The following is a 23,159-nucleotide window of genomic DNA, read 5'->3' on the forward strand; positions in this document are numbered from 1 at the left end:
AAAACTCCGAGAGATTTTTTTGATCATCCAATATGATTTTTAAATAGAAATACGCGAAAAGAAAAGTCAATGATATATAAAAACGATAACTACAATGATATCTCCTGTGGAACCGGTTTGGGATGATAAATATGAACACTGTCATCAATGAAATTTGAATCTCGATTCAAAAGCGAAAATAAATGCCGGTAGCAGTTTTGAGCCCGGCGGCCATCTTGGTTTCTAAAACCTGTTCTGCTTTTTTGGTGATGAAGGGCTAGGTGGGATGTGGTAATCGTAAGCTAGGTTCTGGTAGTGGTTGCGATACAAGGCACACAGTACTGTGCAGTTTTAGTTTCCATAAACAGATATTCCTTTGTAGACAGTTACTGGTAGTGACTCAATGTCTTACATGAAATCAGATCATTGTGCACTATTCATATTGTCCTGAACTTGTTATACGTATCTAGTACTTAGAAGATACACAGAGATTTGTTTGTTTGTTGTTTAATGCCTCACTCAACAATATTCCAGCTATATCACTTCACAAATAATCGAGTCTGGCCCAGACAGTCAAATGATTGATATCATGAGCATAGATCCCCGCAATTGGGATACGACATGCATTAACCAAGTCAGCGAGCCTGACCACCTGATCCCGTTAGTCGCCTCTTACAACAAGCATGGGTTGCTGAACACATATTCTAACCCGGATCTTCACGGGTAGTGACGCGGTTATTTTTGTTGTGTCATATATCCATCATATGTGCGTACAATTAAAATATATATACCTACTTCCTTCTGTGACATGTTGCTGATATTAGTATGGACGTTGAATGGATATATCCATTTACTACGTATCCGGTTCAAACAAGGTAACAAAGAGAGACATTTGAAACAATATTGGAAAAAAAACTTGAAACAAAACAACGCCTGACTCAAAATGAAAACGTCATTTCAAAAGTATAAGGCTATGTTCACTTAAAACAATCAATGTCAAACAAAAAATGAAAAGTACACAGATGATGATAATACCACACGTTTCGCTGTAGAAATATATTTATGACACCACCACTACAACAGAATGATGAGATCTGATTGGTCCACGTGATCTTGTAAAATACTGTGTAACCCGCCTTGGAGGGTAATAAATATCCAGCGGGGGAATAAATCCATTACACCCCACCAAGAGCAAGTTAAGCTGCACGTGGATTTCTGAGAGGCAGAATAAATCCCTTATACCCCGCTTCGAAAGAAAAAGCTGCACGCTTTTTCCGAGAAAATGAACGTCATGTGACATAGCACACGTTAACCTCTGTTAATCGGACAGCTGTTTTCTATCAGTTTTGAATTTGTGTAAATTCTTTTACTATGTCACATTAAAACATGTCGGTAAGATAAATTCGTTGCAGCAGGATCACTCGGGGTACATGGGGTTTTATGCGTTTGAGTCTCCGTCTACCCCATGTACCCCTCGTGATCCTGCTATTACTTACAACACATACTTGGGAGAAGCGCTGCCTATAGATACGTTGGATACGTTGGAGGAAGCTGTCGTAACTGAATTATCGTAAGTCTATGTTAAAGTATGGGAGTTATGATAACCTTAGCACTAAGATCACTTGGTGGAACAGGGCTCTGCATTCACTGAAGCGCACGTAAAATATCTTCAGCAATTTTCTGACGAAAAAATGTCTCGCTCTCAAGTCTTGAAGTGAGTGAGTGAGTATGGTTTTACGCCGCCTTTGGCAATATTCCAGCAATATCACGGCGGGGGACACCAGACAAGTCTTGTAGAAATGTTGGAATTAATAACATCGTTAACAATATACTTAATTTATTTAATAAAAAGGCTCCGTATTTACACATTTCACGTAAACCAAAAGACAAAAACACTGAACAACATGACAATGTATGTCAAGTTCGATCAACACCCAAAATATCGATAGTTCAAGCAAATCAAATGTAATAAATGAATGAATAATATTGTTTTACGTCGCTTCAGCAATTTTCCAGCTATTTGCGGCCAAATCAAAAGGAGATGTCTTCTTAACTGACACAACTGAAAAATAATTTATGCCATAAGCATTCATTTGAAAGAGGCAGATAATTCGTTATTTTCAACTTAAAATAGCAAGTGAATGTCAGCAACAATGCAGCTACACCAAGTTCTTGTAGATACTCGAGTCTGGACCAGGCAAACCAGTGAGTGTTGTTTAATGTGACAATCATCAATATTCCAGCCAAATCTTGAAATCTGGACCAATCAAACCATTGAGCAATGACCCACCTTCCGACGACAATGAGTAAGTGAGCATTGTTTTATGCCGCTTTTATCAATATTCCAGCAATATCACACCAGAAATGGGCTTCACACTTTTTTCCCATGTTGGGAATCGAACCCTGGTCTTCGGCGTGACGAGCGAACGCTTTAACCACTAGGCTACCTCGCCGCCCTAATCAGCAAACACTCTCTTTGAAGTTATGGCTCTTCCCGTTCGTACCCGGAATCGCCACAATGGAGCACCAAATAACTCGACATTTACCCTTCGTAAGATGATCCCTGGTCAGCAGATGCTTCTCAGTTTAACCCATTGTCCTTTGTGGACGAAAATGCAATGGTGGGGAACAATCATTCTGACATATTCTGACATGGAATTGCCCCAGGAGATGATGCCTGGAATTACCACTGACACAAGACCTGATTTTCCAACTGCGATGTGTTTGTTGATTTGATTATTGTTTAACGCCGCAATCAGCAATATGTGACCGCGGTCTGGACCAGACAATCTAGTAAATGACATGAACATCGATCTACGTAACTGGGATACGATGACATGCATCAACCAAGTCAGTGTGCCTGACCATCCCTTTCGGTTAGTCGCCTCTTACGACAAGCATGAACTGTTGGAGGTTAATTCTAACCCGGATCTTCACGGTGCCCAACGACGAAACCCAATTAACCCTCCCATGAAGTAATGCTAGTTACCAGATCAGTTCCAGAAAGCGATCTTAGTGCTACGCTTATCGCAAGTCTATGTTAAAGTATGGGAGTTACGATAAGATCACTGTGTTCAAATAGTGGTCAAGCAGTGATTAACAGGAAGAAGAACATTCTCGGACTTGACCAGACTAACATCTAATCTCTGAAATGAACATAGTTCATAAAATAGTTATAAAATATTATAAAAAGGAGTCCAGAGACTTTCTTCATTTTCAGATACTGCGGTAATCTAGACTTGCCAAACATTATAGACTTGCATGGGCTGTATAGGATATAATTGTTCAGGGTCTGTATGACAGACTAGGACTTGATTTTCAACTTCAGTCGCATACGCTTATCAAACGAGGCTCTCGATCATTCACCCTACATTCCCAGAGCTTCGTGTATGTACCTCTCCGTGGAAATAAAGAAGTCCCTTTTCGTCTATCTTCCCGAGGCAAGAGTCCATCCTGACTCTTTATAGTCAGTTAATTCCCTTGCCTCGGGAAGATGTTTTCGTCTTATAATATACATTGGATACAGTCAACAACCTTTGCTACTGTTTACTTTCGTCAAATTAAGTTTGCTAGGTGGAAATGAATCAGCGTCAGGGTACAGACGGTTTAGATACCCCGATGTCTATATTTGTTCAATACGTTATGAGGTTTTCCCTATTCGGCTCAAGTCTGGGACACATAAGCCATGAATGACATAAGCAAAACTTGGCGGACTCATGCCGCAGCCAGGCTGTGAAAAATGAATATATACTCACATATACTTTATTGATGGGCCACGCAGATAATAAGAGATTAAACGCCACACGTTCAACTTCCAAGAGTGCTGTTCGGTTGCATCTGAATTAACCATTATACCCACGTTGACTGTCACTCATCTTCCGAGGGAAGGAGTTAACTGACTATAACATACCAGTTTCCACGGACTTTTGCAGTCAGTTGCCTCCCTTGCCTCGGGAAGATGACTGTTACTTGTCAAACATTAGATAATTCCTTAAAGAAAATTCTGTTTGGACTATAAGATTATTTATATAAGATTAAAATGTTTTTTGTTTGCGGGGGTATAAACATAAAAACCGCTGGGTATACTGCATGAACCTGACACAGTAGTCCGTTTGTGGGCGTGGCCTAATTGTTTTCGGTCTTGTTTGGGACAAAATGATAGGTGTGTTCACATTTAATTCTACCATGACATTGAATGCTCGATTTAGCAAAAGCGTTCGGTTCCAAACTAAAATATGAGGTATCTACTCTACAACGAGACCACATCAAATTTTAAAACACAGAAGGTTAATCTCCTAAATGACCAGGGACCGTCTCAACAAGACTTGGTGCACTGCAAGATCGGGTCTAAAATCACTTTAGCATAGGTAACATGGCTCTAGTCTATATTACAATACAGTATGGTTATATCTCCTAACTGAAGAAACGTGTTTGAAAACTCAATCCTACAAATAACCTTCAAATTGTAATATCAAGGACTCGATTGTTAACAAATATAAGATTGCTACGCGATAAATCGCAAAGAACAATTAGGAACGAAGCGTGGTTTATTTCACGATAAAATATCGTTCTATCATGACGTCCTTTCTGGAGATTCGAACATGCGCTCACAACTTGACGTCGTATGTTTGACGTTACCTTTAGATGTATCAGGGCAACGCAGATAAACGCGATGGCCGAACGATCGCATCCCAAACCGGGAGAGATATGACAATCGGTATTGGGAGAAAAGATACAGGTAATCGACGTGAGGATTATGGGAATATGCGGGAAATACCCACATGTGAAGACATTCTATTGATGGAGTCGTCATTATTTAAATAGGGGTTAATATTTTTAAAGCTTGTACATTTTATCAACATCCTTAAAGAGGCTGTACATAATGTTAACAAACACCGATTCTGACGTCAGGGACAATGGATGACGTCATATCAGATTGAACAATTCACCCGCATGACGTAATATTGATTCAACTGATATTTTTTTTTTAATCTTACGGGTAATAATGAAATATATCCACTTTTTATGGATGTTCATTTCTTTATTACGAGGAACGCAACGTTTCGGAGTATTTACTTACTCCTTCATCGGCTGACTGAATGCAGAGAGTTGGTACATATTGATTAAATCAATAAGTCCCAAGCACGAGGCAGATATGTTCCCTCGTCGTGGTTCTTGGAACGTTGGAACGTTGTGTTCTTCGTGTTAAAGAAGTTGACATCCATAAATTCTCTCTCTTATGTGTATGACTTCTAAATACCGCTCGAAGACTTACGCACTTTTTGTCTATTTTTGCCACCAAAACATGCAGTGATCGCGATACTATATTTCATTTGTGAAATCTATAGATCTATATGTAATAATCTATGGAAACAACAGGAAGTGTTGGTAACAGTGACAGTTCGAAAACCCAATGTTCTCCGATCTCCAGATATCCTCAGCTGTATTTTTCTTTATTTAAAGGGTAGTTAACTCTGATTAAAGTAGTGTTCCTTTTTGGATAACCTCCCTTCGTATCTTGCTGCGATACTTCCGGTAACAATATTTGTAAATGTCGTAATCTCCGAAGTCTGTTTACAACGCATTAGGGTGTGTTTTGTGTTTTTTCTGAGTGTATTTAATAGATATTATTGTTCGTGACTTGATACATGTGAGTAAAAACATTTTGATTATGCATGGTTCCTTGTTGGGAGTTGTTTTGAATCACTAAACATGTCAGATTTATGTATTGGCTAACGGTAGGCGTCAATACATTCATTTTTTAACAGCAGACCATAACATGAGAAATGTCGCGCTCCTGTCAATGTTAATGATGTTATCGTAAGTAAATTTAGAGTAGAAAAATTATCTTCTAGATGACACTACAATAACCACAAAACCTTTCTCTGTTTACTATTAGAGTTAAACACACCCACGTGTTTGCCGTTTCAAAGTTGGAAAAAGGTGTTTGTACTGCTGCTGAGACCATGTGACATATAAACACTTGGTATTGGTCACAACCGTCATGAAACATTAGCCTACTAACAGACAATTATTTTCACAAGTTACAGTAATCATCGAAAATTGTGAGTAAAAACAGGGTTTATTACACATTTTAGAGTGGTCATTACTTTAGAACTGTTTTTCCCCCACTTCACACATTTTCCAGCGTCACCAGTTTTTGAGGCTCAAAACAATATGTTACCACATTAGTGGTGTGACGATATGGTGATACACGGCCCATAATACTCTACATCGATTTACAAACCCTGTAACATGATACATACAATACATTACATTATAAGTTATTTTGCTGTAATAACACATGAAGAATAAAAGAAACTGGTCAACAACCAGCTTACACCGATCTTCTAGTATTTCCTGGTTAGCTGTGGATAGCATAACAGCATAACATTCACAGTGCCTTCTAGACTATATGTTTACAATATGTCATCTTCCATCACATAGAAACATATGACTTATGGTTGTGATTCACCTGCAAAAAGAAAGAATACCAACTTTATACAATACAAGTACGTATTGAGATATGGATCGTATCGTAATTTGATTGATTGTTTAGGCTGAACTATAAGCCAGTGCGTTGTCATGGAGATATGTTAATCATGTGGCTGGTATGGGCATTTCAATTAGAATCATTTAGAAGTGGCAGACCAAGAAAAATTTAAACAATTATTTTATTATTATTTTTTTCATGATGATGCTGAATGGTATTTTATGATTTTTCAAGGTATCTGAACATACTATATCTATACTAAAACTATCTGTTTTGAATTAACTTTTCTGGTAAAGAGTAGAACATACTTGCAAGTCTGAATTAACATCATGCTTGTCTCCTATATATACTCACCACCAAAAGATATGCAAAGGATAGAAACATATTGAGAAGAATGTACTTTAAGAAGAGATGTTTCGAATGTGTACCAATTAATGACAATATCAGCCAAGTGTTACCACAGCATCTTTATTTTTATCACGATATGCTGCACATTATTTGACACGCTAATCCTGCACGAGACAAATGGATCTGTGACATCACATGTGATGCGTTCATGAACAGTATGGTTGTTTGTATATCGAATCAAACTAATCTCTTTTGAATATGAGTAATTCTTCATATATTAACCAACATGTATGGTATGTGCGTTTTCTTTTGGCAGCGAGTATAGTTCACCCGTTTTCCCCCATAGCTTCATTTGATGTCCAATTCGAGTGACACAAGGCTTCTAACTGCCTGAGGGGCGGTCGGGTAGCCTAGAGGTTAAAGCGTTCGCTCGTCACGCCGAAGACCCGAATTCGATTCCCGACATGGGTTCAATATGTGAAGCCCATTTCTGGTGTCCCCCGCCGTGATATTGCTGGAATATTACTAAAAGCGGCGTAAAACCATACTCACTCACTCTAACTGCCTGATAAAATTACTCTCATATATATGAGAGAATATGGGTAAGTGAGATGGGTAGAGTGACATCATCTTCCAAATGAGGGGCGGTCGGGTAGCCTAGAGGTTAAAGCGTTCGCTCGTCACGCCAAGACCCGGGTTCGATTCCCGACATGGGTACAAAGTGTGAAGCCCATTTCTGGTGTCCCCCGCCGTGATATTGCTGGAATATTGCTAAAAGCGGCGTAAGACCATACTCACTCACTCACTCTTCCAAATGAAGCAGGGATCCAGGGTATTTGTGAAAATGGAATGGCAATATTATTTATACACTGGAGAGTGAGAAATGAAGACTTGTCACTTCAGGTAGAAGATGGACTGAAGCCTCCATGTCGATTGAGGTGAAAATGCCACTCTTCAGGAAGCAAAGTGAGAAAGGGAAGAAGCGTCAGGAGAGACAGGAGTATTTGGTGAGAGGCCTACTAGTCGTAGCAAATGTACACCATTTTTGAGGGGTTATTGAAATTCAGGAGTATGTGCTAAAAACATTTTAAGCTGCTAGCCAGAACATGACCCTTTATATTTTTTCAGTAGATTTTAGTGTTATAGTATGGACTATTTTTAGCTGATCTTTCTTGACCAAACAAAATCTTATTAGCCACGGGCTTCGGACTAGTGGCTTAAGTTGCAGACTGTGTCAGCATATCCATGGCCAGTGCTGATAAGGAATCTGCCTTATAGTGACATTGTCTTTTACATGTTTAACCAACTACATCAAGTTGATATTGTTACCAATGATTCACTGTACTTGGTGTGCTGGTGTTGAGGGAAATGCTTCTGTTTTACAGGCCCAGGATAATCCAGAGCCGACTTTCGATCTGTCAGCGTGTGAGATAAGTCAGGTAAGCATCATCCTCCTTTCCACCCAATTATTATCCCCCAACACGATTGGACAGGGGGATATAGGAATGGGTGCCGTCCGTCCTTCCGCCTTCCGTCCCTCATGTTTCGTTTCTCGAGCAGAACTAAAAAAACATGAGAGATATCGCCAAATCTGTCACATTTATAGGTTTAGTGGTGAACTTGTGCCTTTTGATAGTTCGTGATTTAAAAAAAAAAATAATTCATGACTCCATGGCAACGACTTTGACTTATACTGAAAATGGCAGTAGTTCTTCTTACAGGAGCAGATCGTGAAAATTGTACTTCACCAAACTTGGCACATAGATGGATCTAGTGGTAAACTGGTGCCTTTTGATAGTTTGTGATTTAAAAAAAAATATTAATAAATTGACTGGCCAAGGAGGCCTCTACTTACAGCGTGTCATGCAATGACAAATTATCTATAGCGTGTCATGCAATGACAAATTATCTATAGCGTGTCATGCAATGACAAATTATCTATAGCGTGTCATGCCATGACAAATTAACTATGGCGTGTCATGCCATGACAAATTATCTATAGCGTGTCATGCAATGACAAATTATCTATAGCGTGTCATGCCATGACAAATTATCTATAGCGTGTCATGCAATGACAAATTACCTATAGCGTGTCATGCAATGACAAATTATCTATAGCGTGTCATGCAATGACAAATTATCTATAGCGTGTCATGCAATGACAAATTATCTATAGCGTGTCATGCAATGACAAATTATCTATAGCGTGTCATGCCATGACAAATTAACTATAGCGTGTCATGCCATGACAAATTATCTATAGCGTGTCATGCAATGACAAATTATCTATAGCGTGTCATGCAATGACAAATTATCTATAGCGTGTCATGCAATGACAAATTACCTATAGCGTGTCATGCAATGACAAATTATCTATAGCGTGTCATGCAATGACAAATTATCTATAGCGTGTCATGCCATGACAAATTATCTATAGCGTGTCATGCAATGACAAATTATCTATAGCGTGTCATGCAATGACAAATTATCTATAGCGTGTCATGCAATGACAAATTATCTATAGCGTGTCATGCAATGACAAATTATCTATAGCGTGTCATGCAATGACAAATTATCTATAGCGTGTCATGCAATGACAAATTATCTATAGCGTGTCATGCAATGACAAATTATCTATAGCGTGTCATGCCATGACAAATTAACTATAGCATTTCATGCCATGACAAATTAACTATAGCGTGTCATGCAATGACAAATTAACTATAGCGTGTCATGCCATGACAAATTAACTATAGCGTGTCATGCCATGACAAATTAACTATAGCGTATCATGCCACGACAAATGAACTATAGCGTGTCATGCCATGAAAAATAAAATATAGCATATCATGCCATGACAAATTAACTATAGCGTGTCATGTCATGACAAATAAAATATAGCATATCATGCCATGACAAATTAACTATAGCGTATCATGCCATGACAAATTAACTATAGCGTGTCATGTCATGACAAATTAACTATAGCGTATCATGCCACGACAAATGAACTATAGCGTGTCATGCCATGACAAATTAACTAGAGCATATCACACCATGACAAATTAACTACAGCATGTCATGCCATGACAAATTAACTATAGCATGTCATGCCATGACAAATTAACTATAGCATGTCATGCCATGACAAATTAACTATAGCGTATCATGCCATGACAAATTAACTATAGCGTGTCATGTCATGACAAATAAACTATAGCATGTCATGTCATGACAAATTAACTATAGCATGTCATGCCATGACAAATTAACTATAGCATGTCATGCCATGTCAGATTAACTACAGCATGTCATGTCATGACAAATTAACTATATCATGTCATGTCATGACAAATTAACTATATCATGTCATGTCATGACAAATTTACTATGGTAATATGAAAGACGCGGGTGGTCCTTAACTTTTTTTGCGTAGTATAGTATCATGTTTTTGACTGAATTATGTGTGAGCTCAGTTTTAATTGAGTTATATTTCTCGATGTAGCTTAAAATCATCTTGGTACATTGTAGATCCCTTCAGGAGTGTTTGCCAGATGCAAGATTCTGCAGAAAGAAGTAAGTCTCAGACAGTGTCAGTATACACAAGTGGTCGTAAAATGCACAAGTAAGAGCATCAGACTACACTGCTTACATCGTAATAAAGCCTAATGGTGCCACTTTGGTAGCATTAATTTATTTTTAATATAAAAATTTCTCATGATTTCAAGAAACTTAACAAATATTTGAAATAACTATAAATTTCAATTTAAAAAGATATATATGCTACCAAAGTGGCACCAGCCTGCTTTCGTAACATCACACTGGATTTAACAGTCATCCCTCGTGTACCTAATCAAACAGTATTGTTGAAAACATTCTCAATGACTTTTGAAAATTCCCAGTGTTTTGTTTCATTGATTACTTCATTATGACATAAACTTAAAATAGGCAATGAACGAGAATTTACTGTACCATGTGTACAACATCAAACATTTTAATAAACAATACCCCATCTGTCATGTCTGTGTCCGCAACAAGAATGTGTGATGTAAGGAGACATAAGTTACCTCCCTTAGCCATGTCAGGATATGCTAGTCGGGGGATAATTCCCCCTGATCATCATCTATGGTCCTTATTATCCCACCCTCGTGGATTTCACAACAGAGCTAAACATCTACATCCTCATCACTTCAAGCTTTACGCCATCATTAATCTAAGATGCTGTGATAAAACAGACATGCTGTGCAAACATCTGAGACCCACCAGGGCGGTCAGGTAGCCTAGTGGTTAAAGCGATTGCTCATCACGCCGAAGACCCGGGTTCGATTCCCAACATGGGTACAATGTGTGAAGCCCATTTCTGGTGTGCCCCACCATGATATTGCTGGAATATTGCTAAAAGCGGTGTAAAACCATACTCACTCACTCACTCACTCACTCCCTCACTCTGAGGCCCACCCCACTCTCTCACCCCGAAGTCTGTTGTTAAAAGTCTCCCTGTTCTGCCCAGGCTCTCCTGCTGCATGACAACTGGCTTGGCTCCATCTCGGGAGGAAAGTTCTCCGATCTGATCACACTCAGGGTATGTATAACATGTGACCCACCAGGGTCCACTTGCACAAAGTGATCTTAGCGCTAAGATGATCGTAACTCCCATACTTTAACATAGGCTTACGATAGTCTTAGCGCTAAGATCGCTTTGTACAAGTGGACCCAGGAGAATAGGAACCTTAGGGCTGCAAGGATACAATTGTGCTGTGACGTCAGAAAGACGTTTGACCTGAGCATACTTCAGTGAAGATCACCATGCTTGTGGACTGTGCAAAAAATATCTTATTTCTCTCTTGGTAGATCGTAATGTAATAAAAACATTATTTCAAAACCTTTCCGCATACATGTCTACTATCATGTCTACTAAAAATCTGTAATTATTACTTTAACAGTTATTAATCAGAAAATGAGTCCAAATGTTATGATGTCATGTATCTCTGTAATAAATATGAATTGAAGCTAGTGCAATGTATTTTTGTGTTCCGGAAATGATTAAAACATGATGAAAAGTCAAAATGTAATTTTTCATAATGTCCCTTATCTCAGGGTTGGGCACATATATTTTGTCTCTCAAGATTTGCCTTCCACTGTTTCACACTGTCACAGCCTTCCATTGGCTATTGAAATTTTGAGATTTGTTTTTGATCATGGTGATAAAATCCATTAAAATATGACCGCACAGTTCTTGGTTTTGTGCAGATGGCACCAATTTTTTCTTCGGACCTTTTCCCGAAGCAGTCTGCAACTTTAGCCACTAGTCCAAAGCCCAAGTCCAGTAAACCTCTGTTCTGTCTAGTGTGCTCAGCTAATAATACACCATATTGTAACAATATGATTTACTGATGATGGTGGCAAGGGCCAAGTTCCCTCTAGTGTGCTCAGCTAATAATACACCATATTGTAACAATGCGATCTACTGAAGATGGTGGCAAGAGCCAAGTTCCTGCTAGTGTGCTCTGCTAATAATACACCATATTGTAACAATGCGATCTACTGAAGATGGTGGCAAGAGCCAAGTTGGGTCTACTGTGCTCAGCTAATAATTCACCGTATTGTAACAATATGATCTACTGAAGATGGTGGCAAGAGCCAAGTTCAGTCTAGTGTGCTCAGCTAATAATACACCATATTGTAACAATGCGATCTACTGAAGATGGTGGCAAGAGCCAAGTTCAGTCTAGTGTGCTCAGCTAATAATACACCATATTGTAACAATATGATCTACTGAAGATGGTGGCAAGAGCCAAGTTCCCTCTAGTGTGCTCAGCTAATAATACACCATATTGTAACAATATGATCTACTGAAGATGGTGGCAAGAGCCAAGTTCCCTCTAGTGTGCTCAGCTAATAATTCACCATATTGTAACAATATGATCTACTGAAGATGGTGGTAAGAGCCAAGTTCAGTCTAGTGTGCTCAGCTAATAATACACCATATTGTAACAATATGATCTACTGAAGATGGTGGCAAGAGCCAAGTTCGGTCTAGTGTGCTCAGCTAATAATTCACCATATTGTAACAATATGATCTACTGAAGATGGTGGCAAGAGCCAAGTTCGGTCTAGTGTGCTCAGCTAATAATACACCATATTGTAACAATATGATCTACTGAAGATGGTGGCAAGAGCCAAGTTCAGTCTAGTGTGCTCAGCTAATAATTCACCATATTGTAACAATATGATCTACTGAAGATGGTGGCAAGAGCCAAGTTCGGTCTAGTGTGCTCAGCTAATAATACACCATATTGTAACAATATGATCTACTGAAGATGGTGGCAAGAGCCAAGTTCAGTCTAGTGTGCTCAGCTAATAATACACCATATTGTAACAATGCGATCTACTGAAGATGGTGGCAAGAGCCAAGTTCGGTCCAGTGTGCTCAGCTAATAATACACCATATTGTAACAATGCGATCTACTGAAGATGGTGGCACAGAGCCATGTTCCTGCTAGTGTGCTCAACTAATAATACACCATATTGTAACAATATGATCTACTGAAGATGGTGGCAAGAGCCAAGTTCAGTCTAGTGTGCTCAGCTAATAATACACCATATTGTAACAATATGATCTACTGAAGATGGTGGCAAGAGCCAAGTTCAGTCTAGTGTGCTCAGCTAATAATACACCATATTGTAACAATATGATCTACTGAAGATGGTGGCAAGAGCCAAGTTCCCTCTAGTGTGCTCAGCTAATAATTCACCATATTGTAACAATATGATCTACTGAAGATGGTGGCAAGAGCCAAGTTCAGTCTAGTGTGCTCAGCTAATAATACACCATATTGTAACAATATGATCTACTGAAGATGGTGGCAAGAGCCAAGTTCAGTCTAGTGTGCTCAGCTAATAATACACCATATTGTAACAATATGATCTACTGAAGATGGTGGCAAGAGCCAAGTTCCCTCTAGTGTGCTCAGCTAATAATTCACCATATTGTAACAATATGATCTACTGAAGATGGTGGCAAGAGCCAAGTTCAGTCTAGTGTGCTCAGCTAATAATACACCATATTGTAACAATATGATCTACTGAAGATGGTGGCAAGAGCCAAGTTCCCTCTAGTGTGCTCAGCTAATAATTCACCATATTGTAACAATATGATCTACTGAAGATGGTGGCAAGAGCTAAGTTCAGTCTAGTGTGCTCAGCTAATAATACACCATATTGTAACAATATGATCTACTGAAGATGGTGGCAAGAGCCAAGTTCAGTCTAGTGTGCTCAGCTAATAATACACCATATTGTAACAATGCGATCTACTGAAGATGGTGGCAAGAGCCAAGTTCAGTCTAGTGTGCTCAGCTAATAATTCACCATATTGTAACAATATGATCTACTGAAGATGGTGGCAAGAGCCAAGTTCCCTCTAGTGTGCTCAGCTAATAATTCACCATATTGTAACAATATGATCTACTGAAGATGGTGGCAAGAGCCAAGTTCCCGCTAGTGTGCTCTGCTAATAATACACCATATTGTAACAATATGATCTACTGAAGATGGTGGCAAGAGCCAAGTTCCGGCTAGTGTGCTCAGCTAATAATACACCATATTGTAACAATATGATCTACTGAAGATGGTGGCAAGAGCCAAGTTCGGTCTAGTGTGCTCAGCTAATAATACACCATATTGTAACAATATGATCTACTGAAGATGGTGGCAAGAGCCAAGTTCGGTCTAGTGTGCTCAGCTAATAATACACCATATTGCAACAATATGATCTACTGAAGATGGTGGCAAGAACCAAGTTCGGTCTAGTGTGCTCAGCTAATAATACACCATATTGTAACCATATGATCTACTGAAGATGGTGGCCAGAACCAAGTTCGGTCTAGTGTGCTCAGCTAATAATACACCATATTGTAACAATATGATCTACTGAAGATGGTGGTAAGAGCCAAGTTCCGGCTAGTGTGCTCAACTAATAATACACCATATTGTAACAATATGATCTACTGAAGATGGTGGCAAGAGCCAAGTTCCGGCTAGTGTGCTCAGCTAATAATACACCATATTGTAACAATATGATCTACTGAAGATGGTGGCAAGAGCCAAGTTCCGACTAGTGTGCTCAGCCAATAATACACCATATTGTAACAATATGATCTACTGAAGATGGTGGCAAGAGCCAAGTTCGGTCTAGTAGACTTCTAAGATTTTGGCATGGACTGCCATAGTGAGGGCAGTGAGGGAAATTATGCTTGTGAAAGACAAAAAGGGATATTTATCTCCTAGCACTGCAACTATCTCAGGAACTGATAAAATCCTATAGAAGTAAGAACACCTGATATTTTCATACGACTACAGTTAGTGTGTCATAGCGTGTGGGTATTGCAACATACAGCCTTCCAATTTTGGGTGTTCTTTAACTTGTTTTCAGATTTCAGCACATTGACAGATGCAAGTCACTTGTAGCAGCATTTTAAGCCAAAGAAATTTGTACTCATTGGTTAATAATCCCTAAGACAGACCCCAAGGCAGTGGATATTTACTGAATACCCATAATATGACCACCCAATGAGAAGGATTAATTGTGCATTTATACACCGTGGCCGAAATATTATCTGGAGCACTGCTGAAATGTTATGCCTTCTTACTATCAAACATCCTCCCATACAGGGTGTCTTTCAGCATATTGGGGCACGGGTGGCCCAGTCGTCTAAGGCGCCGCGATTCGCTGTGCAGAGTTCTGTCCCTTGGGCACGCCAGAAACCTATGATTGTGGGTTTGAATCCTGGTTCGCCCCAATTATGTTTCTAGGTTTGTCAGCACCATACCCATGCTCGTGGGTTTCACCGAAGTGGTAAACATCTGAGACCTGCATTACTTCGGGCTTTCCTCCCACATTAAGCTGACACGCCGTGATATAACTGGAATACTGTTAAAAGCGAGGTTAAACCCAACTCACTCACTCTTTCAGGATTTTGCACCCCTTTATCATGTAGTGTTTCAGTGAAAATATCAGTGCCTTCAACAATTGTAAAGTGTACAGTCTCAGTATGATGATTTGTAATCAAACTAAATGATAAGTGGGAGGATATCTGGTTTTTTTATGAGTAGTAGGGCGCCATGGATACCTCAGTCATCACAAAGGGACATAAATCTGTTTGATTTGCAATGACATTAATAGTGTACAATATTTCAGGTGTTAGACGTCCACAACAATGAGATTAAGGTTTTACCTGAAGATATAGGAACACTCGTTAACTTACAGGTAAGTCAGCTGATTACAGAATACGTGTATAGGGTACCAATATTTGTTTTATCAGTGATGCAAGGAATTTATTTTAATTAAAAGAAACAGTGACTGACACTGAGTTACCTTTTCATCATGCTGATTCCTTCTCATTAAGGGGGAGGTCGGGTAGCCTAGTGGTTAAAGCGTCCACTCGTCACGCCAAAGACCCGGGTTCGATTTCCAACGTGTACAATGTGTGAAGCCCATTTCTGGTGTCCCCCGCCGTGATATTGCTGGAATATTGCTAAAAGCGGCGTAAAACCATACTCACTCACTTCTCATTAAGGAAACACATACACAACTAGCGTTGGTCTTTGGTAGTCTTATCAACAGTGTGTTGCAAAACTTTCCAGACGCAGTTAAGGCTATTGTTAACCCTAATAAGTCATGACAAGGACTGTGTGATGTGGATCTACACTGTCGACCACTGATTCAGTTAATGACCTAATTGTTTCGTCAAGTGGCAGCCTTAGAAATTTGTGTTTTTTTAAGGACGAGTGGAAACCTTTTTTCAGTCAGAGTTTGTAACTAATCCTGATTTACTATGTTTACTATTTCTGTCAGATTTATTCAGTTCCAATTTATAGCAAAATTAAACAATTGAGAACTGAGGAAGGGAATATAGGGATGTCAACTTCTTTACTATGAGGAACACAACGTTTTAGAGTATGCCCTCACTCCTTCATCAGGTGAAGTTGACATACTTAAAATTCTCTTCCTTATGAGACCGCCTCCGTGGTCTAGTGGTAGAGCGTCCGCCCGGAGAGCGGAAGGTTCGGGGTACGATCCCCGACCGCATCACACCAAAAGACGTTAAAAGATGGTACTTGTTTTTACCCTGTCTGGCGCTCGGCATTAAGAGGCTGAAACAAGGACTGGTCGGCTTGGAGTCAGTATACTGTGTCTGAATGGGGTATTGATGTTAAACTGCGGCATGGTATCTCAGTGGGCTAGCACTATAAATCGGCCTCAGTCCGGACTAGTACAAGCAGCCACACACACACACGTGCATGCACATCGCTATATAAGTGCAATAATCTTGGACGCGACGTTAATCCCAATTTCACCTCACCTCACCTCTTCCTTATGTGTGTCAGTTTTAAATGCCTTTCAAAGAGTTAATTGAGAACTGGTTCAGATTTATAGCCCTCAAATGCTAATTGTGAACATGGTCAATTTAGTAGCCTCAGACTAACAGACTAGTAGAGTTTCAAAGGCGTGGAGCTGGAGTTGGAGTAGATTTAATGATGGACACTTCTGGACCTTCCTCCTGTTTTTTCCAATCTCATTAAAATCAGATTTTAGTTTTCGCTACCGCTAAACAAGGATCTGAGGACATCCCATTAGGGGTGAAGTCAGAATGACCATTCATACATCTCCAACACCAAGGGACCGCATAAATAGTTGGACTGGGGTTCAACACCCCTGACTTATACCCTGTGACCTAGCCATCAGACAACAGGAAGCAGACATATCCCATTGTGCATGTTGGGTGGACATCAATTATGTAATGACAATTATAAACAGAAGTACTTGTCATTTCCACACATATGGCTGTTTACACTGAAGTTTTTTTTCAGTTGTAACTTGTGCTAAGTTGTATTTTAAATAAAAATTAATTTGACTTTTCAGGGTAAGATTTAACTTAATTTAAACTCTTTGGACTTTTAACTTGATAAATTAAGTTAGAGACAGCTGAGAATTCGCCACTTCAGGGTTGAAATAGTGATAAATATAATAAGAGTTTTACTCAAACAGGGATTGGACAGATCGGAATTCAAGTCGACTGGGTTCCGTTGTAGTTTTTCATATTCCAACAACGTGAATCAGTGCTCACACCATTGATGACTGGTTCCGCCCACTTTCTCCATCAGTGACCTTTATATGATCATTTTCACAGGTGTTGAATTTGGAGGGCAACAAATTGAAGAAGATTCCAGAAACAATTGGGGACCTCCGTTCACTTCAGACTCTGAATGTTAAAAGTAAGAATATTTTCATTGAATAGAATGGTGATGTGTGGTAATTCTTATTTGTTTAAATTCTGTACATCTACTATTATTTTGGGGGGCACGGGTGACCCAGTTGTCTAAGGTGCTGCGATTCGCTGTGCAGAGTTGCTTCCCTTGGGCATGCCAGAAACCTATGATTGTGGGTTCGAAACCCGGTTCGCCTCGATTATGTTTCTAGGTTTGTCAGTACCATACCGTGCTCGTGGGTTTCACCGAAGTGGTAAACGTCTGAGACCTGCATCACTTCGGGCTTTCCTCCCCCATTAAGCTGACACGCCGTGATATAACTGGAATACTGTTAAAGGCGGCGATAAACCCAACTCACTCACTAGTATTATTTCTAGAAGGCCTAGGTTCTTTTCCAGGGTATAAAATCCCTTGTTCTAGCTCATATCACAGTTAAGTTCCTAACGACACAGTCAGTTAATATTCCTTGAGCCTGAATGTCATACTTAACACATGCTTATAATCATATATTTTTTTATATTTTTTAAAATATATCTTGTAATGAGGTGTATTATTCAAAGCCAGTGGTCAAGTTCTTTCGCCAAAATAATCTTCACAAACATGTAAGGTATACATACATAATAAACCTCGGGATTTAGGAAATGGAAAGGATGTTTTCCACCTCCAACAAAAGGATACAGGCAAACTCGTTACATGTTCTACATGACAACATATATTATCTAGCTCGTGATGAAATGATGTTTGAAGTTTGAAGATGGATCAAATGTATTCTTGTTGGAACTCTTCATTTCCCGAAGACATTTTTGTGAGTGCACTGTAGCTCACTTAAAAACAATATATTCCTATTGTCTGTTTTAGTCTATGTATGAATTAATCATAACATTTATTAGACTAGTTACTTCTGGATGTAGTTGATAATGATAAAATTCTGTCATGTATGTATCATTATATCAAGAACACAAACACTCTGAGGGAAACAAATTTCATTGCAGTTTCCCTTTATTTATTCCCAGATTTTTACCCACAGTGACATCCATAGCTCGCCATCCATAATCCATAGCTTGGGAACAAAACCTTGTATTTTCATGTGTTCCCTTATTTGTTTCCCTCAGTATATTATCACATTGTGATCATTTTTCGTGCAGAGAACAAAATCAGTCATTTGCCAGGGACTTTGTGCGAGCTTCCCTGTTTACGGCTTCTGGACATCTCGGATAATGAAGTTACCTCCCTTCCCCAGAGGCTGTGTTACATTCGTACGCTGGAAACGCTTGTACTAGATGCATCCCGCATGAAATACCCAGACAAAGGTGAGGCAGGGATAGATCATTTCAGTATTGTCAGGTTTGGGATTTGTTTGATAAAAATAATTTGTTCCAAGATAATACTGGAAAAAGTAATTTTGTCACGCAGAAGACCCGGGTTCGATTCCCGACATGGGTACAATATGTGAAGCCCATATTGGTGTCCCCCGGCGTGATATTGCTGGAATATTGCTAAAAGTGGCGTAAAACTATACTCACTCACTCACTCACTCACTCACTCACTCACTCACTCACTCACTCACTCACTTATAATATTACTGCTCAAAGCGTTGTATTAGACCTATAGCTGGTTGGACTTGACAGTTGCGTGGTGAATAAAATGTTTGAAGTGTTTGTAGCCATGGTAATATATCTAGAATTGTCATTTTCTTTGCACATCAGGGGACGGTCGGATAGCCTGGTGGTTAAAGCGTTTGCTTGTCACGCCGAAGACCAAGGTTCAATTCCCAACATGGGTACAATGTGTGGAACCCATTTCTGGTGTCCCCCGTTGTGATATTGCTGGAATATTGCTAAAAGCGGCGTAAAACCTCACTCACTCACTCACTCGCTCATTCACTCACTTTGCACATCAGTAGGCATGTTTGATCCTTGCAATCTATTTTTTTAAAGTGCTTACAAAAAACTCTCTGTCACTCAATCATGTGCCTGCTTTAGCTTTAAGTAGACTGTGGTACACTATATTCTCTGAAACTGACTATAAAGCTGAGAGACAGAGACATTTCACCTTTATTCATTGTGTGTGTGTACGTAATAATTGAAGTTTTGTACGAGCACTACGTTACATGACTTGTGTGTGCCCACCTGACGGAGATTGCTATGTTTATTGCAGAGATCTGTAAGAAGGGAACAGAGGACACCATGAAGTTTCTATGCAGTGGTATGTTGTGCTGTCCTTCATTATACACCTCACACTGGGGAATCCGGGTTAGAATTGGTCCTCAGTCACCAATGTTTGTTGCAAGCGTCGACCAAATTGTATCAGATGTCAGATGTATGTTAATTGCGTGTCATACCTCGATGACTTGGGGCATTGTTTGTGGTGGCATCGAAGATGGTGATTGCTGTGACAAGGGAAATAATCCATGTCAAACCAACTGCAGACCTCTAAAAGAGGTGGTTGCTGTGACAAGGGAAATAATCCATGTCAAACCAACTGCAGACCTCTAAAAGAGGTGGTTGCTGTGACAAGGGAAATAATCCATGTCAAACCAACTGCAGACCTCTAAAATGATTGACCTACTTTTAACCCATGAATACACAATGCCATTTAGAAAGTGGTCAAATGTAACTAATGTTATATTTGGGATAACACTTTTTTAGTAAAGTACAGATTCTACGAACCCACACCTGCCAGGGTGAGGCACCTAATCGCCAGCACACAAAGTCAGCGATCTAACCCACTCAGCCACCGAGGCTTCCACAGAATGGAAGTCCGACAACTGGTAGTCTAGATCACGTACTTTTACACTTGTCAGGGGGGTACTCAAAGTACGTGATCTAGACTACCAGTTGTCGGACTTCCATTCTGTGGAAGCCTCGGTGGCTGAGTGGGTTAGATCGCTGACTTTGTGTGCTGGCGATTAGGTGCCTCACCCTGGCAGGTGTGGGTTCGTAGAATCTGTACTTTACTAAGAAAGTGTTATCCCAAATATAACATTAGTTACTTTTAACCCCTCAAGCTCATTAGTTGATGTGACTTTCAGTGACTGGACTTGAGTACCAGCCCCCCTCCAACTTCCTGCTGAACATCCTGGAGCCCCCAAAGCCGGTGGCCTCGTCCTGGAGCAGCAACTCGCTCAAGGCCTACCAGGAGGAGGCCAAGATGATGGTACAAACTGCCAGGATTTATCTCGGGTTCCAAACTATAAGGATGCACGGGAATCACGCATGTTGAGACGCCCAACGCTAACGCCGTATTCGTGCGTGCGTGATTCTCGTGCACCCTTTCGAGTTGAGTTAATTGGTTCAACTGTGTCATATGGCCCTGTAACGCAGGGGTAGCATTATGCAGATGGCTGTTTCAATAAATGCTCGTTCCATCCGTGACAAACAGGTCTGGTTGTTGATGAAATATAGTGATAGCTAAATAGACCGATTTTTTATTCATGCACCGATCGTCTTTAAATGTAATATCCAGTTATGTATGACTGTTTAATAATCTCATACCAACTTTGACTGGAGTAGGTCAGATAGTTTTTCAGATATTGTAGTAAACGTCAGTACCTTAAATTACCTTCCAGACTATAAGTGCTGTTGGCAGGCAACTTGGGAAAAAAAAGCTATTTTTTGCAAAATTTCGAATTTTTTAAAGTCATTTTCTTAATTTTTTCATAAATTCAGAGTTATTTCAAGATTGTATCCAATACAATAATGCCTCTACCCATTTATTCGTCCTGTTATCAGTTAAATACAAGCCACCTCCAGAGACTAGGCCTAGGACGAGTCCAAACCCAGGTCTCAACTGTAGGTCTCAAGAGTTGGGTACAAAATGTCCAATTAGGAATTGTTGGCAAAAAATATTTCGACATACGTATAAACATTGAAGATGACTGAAAATTATCTTTATTCAAACATATAAACCTATGAAGATCCAGGTTAAAATAGGTCTTCTGCAACCTATGCTTGCCGTAAAAGGTGACTATGCTTGTCGTTAAGAGGCGACTAAGAGGCGGGTGGTCAGGCTCGCTGACTTGGTTGATGCATGTCATCATATCTCAATGGATTGATGCTCATGATGTCATTCACCGGATTGTCTTGTCCAGACTCGAATATTTACAGACTGCCAATAATAGCTGGAATATAATTTTTGGCATTAAAACTTGATATCACGTGACTAACAACGGATCCACCCGACCCGAATACCCGAGTTACCCAAGTTACCTGTCCCCGCCCTACTAGAGACCCCTGATATTAGTAATAACTGTATTAGCAGATAATGTGAATAGGGAAAATCTTAATTCCAAGTTAGGAATTTTTACTGTTTGCGGCAGGCTTGGGTCCGACCAACGTGGACTGGGTGGATTGAAGCGTTTACTGTCAGTCACTGGATGTTTGCTCACCACTGTCAGAGAGCTGGAATATTGCTGACTGTTGTGTGAAGAAATTTTTACTTGCCAAGCTCATTTAGTCATGTTTTCTTACCGGTACCCATTATTTTTCAGAAATCGCTTGAACAGTACCAAGATGTAATGGTAAGTATATTGCCTGCTGTCAACGCACACATCTCTTAACCATAGCATTGCTTCAGTCAAAACTAGAAAGAAAAGCATGATGAGTTGAATGGAATGTGATTCAGAAAATATACATTATATATTTTGCATATTTGTGGGTTTTGTTGAGGAAATTTCATTTGAAATTTTGAGCTTTAGAATTCCTTCTCAAGAAAAGTATTTATATGCAGTGAATAGTTGAAACCCATTGAACAACGTTTTTCAACCAATCAGATTACTGCATTCACCCATTTGTTTTACAATACCAAAGACAGGTAGTAAGTAAATGTTTTATCGTTATTATTATCTATTATATGTTGTGTATACATGTATTATCTATTAGAATATGTTTTTATTCCTTGGACACAGCTTTCTTCCAGAAGTGGCATCACATGCTCTATCTTATCTTATTACTAATAGAATAGGTCTTCAGCAACCCGTGCTTGCTGTAAAAGGCGACTATGCTTGTCGTAAGAGGCGACTTACGGGATCGGGTGGTCAGGCTTGCTGATTTGGATGATGCATGTCATC

The 23,159-nt window shown here is 39.6% G+C and overlaps 1 protein-coding gene across 1 annotated transcript in view; it reads left to right on the forward strand.

Annotated features, from left to right (window-relative positions):
* The first annotated feature begins 5,514 nt into the window (after window positions 1–5,514).
* LOC139459203 (E3 ubiquitin-protein ligase LRSAM1-like) overlaps window positions 5,515–23,159 on the forward strand; it is a 33,913-nt gene continuing 16,268 nt past the window's right edge. Inside the window, exons 1-11 of the mRNA XM_071240658.1 lie at window positions 5,515–5,629; window positions 7,724–7,827; window positions 8,206–8,259; window positions 10,352–10,396; window positions 11,331–11,402; window positions 16,020–16,088; window positions 18,013–18,097; window positions 19,237–19,401; window positions 20,249–20,296; window positions 21,123–21,247; window positions 22,581–22,610. Coding sequence (XP_071096759.1) covers window positions 7,747–7,827; window positions 8,206–8,259; window positions 10,352–10,396; window positions 11,331–11,402; window positions 16,020–16,088; window positions 18,013–18,097; window positions 19,237–19,401; window positions 20,249–20,296; window positions 21,123–21,247; window positions 22,581–22,610 — 774 coding nt within the window. The 5' untranslated portion in view covers window positions 5,515–5,629; window positions 7,724–7,746. The remainder of the gene's footprint in view (window positions 5,630–7,723; window positions 7,828–8,205; window positions 8,260–10,351; window positions 10,397–11,330; window positions 11,403–16,019; window positions 16,089–18,012; window positions 18,098–19,236; window positions 19,402–20,248; window positions 20,297–21,122; window positions 21,248–22,580; window positions 22,611–23,159) is intronic.

Source organism: Haliotis cracherodii, unplaced genomic scaffold, assembly GCF_022045235.1.
Source record: "Haliotis cracherodii isolate W230 unplaced genomic scaffold, xgHalCrac1.p SCAF_13, whole genome shotgun sequence".
NCBI lineage: Eukaryota > Metazoa > Mollusca > Gastropoda > Lepetellida > Haliotidae > Haliotis > Haliotis cracherodii.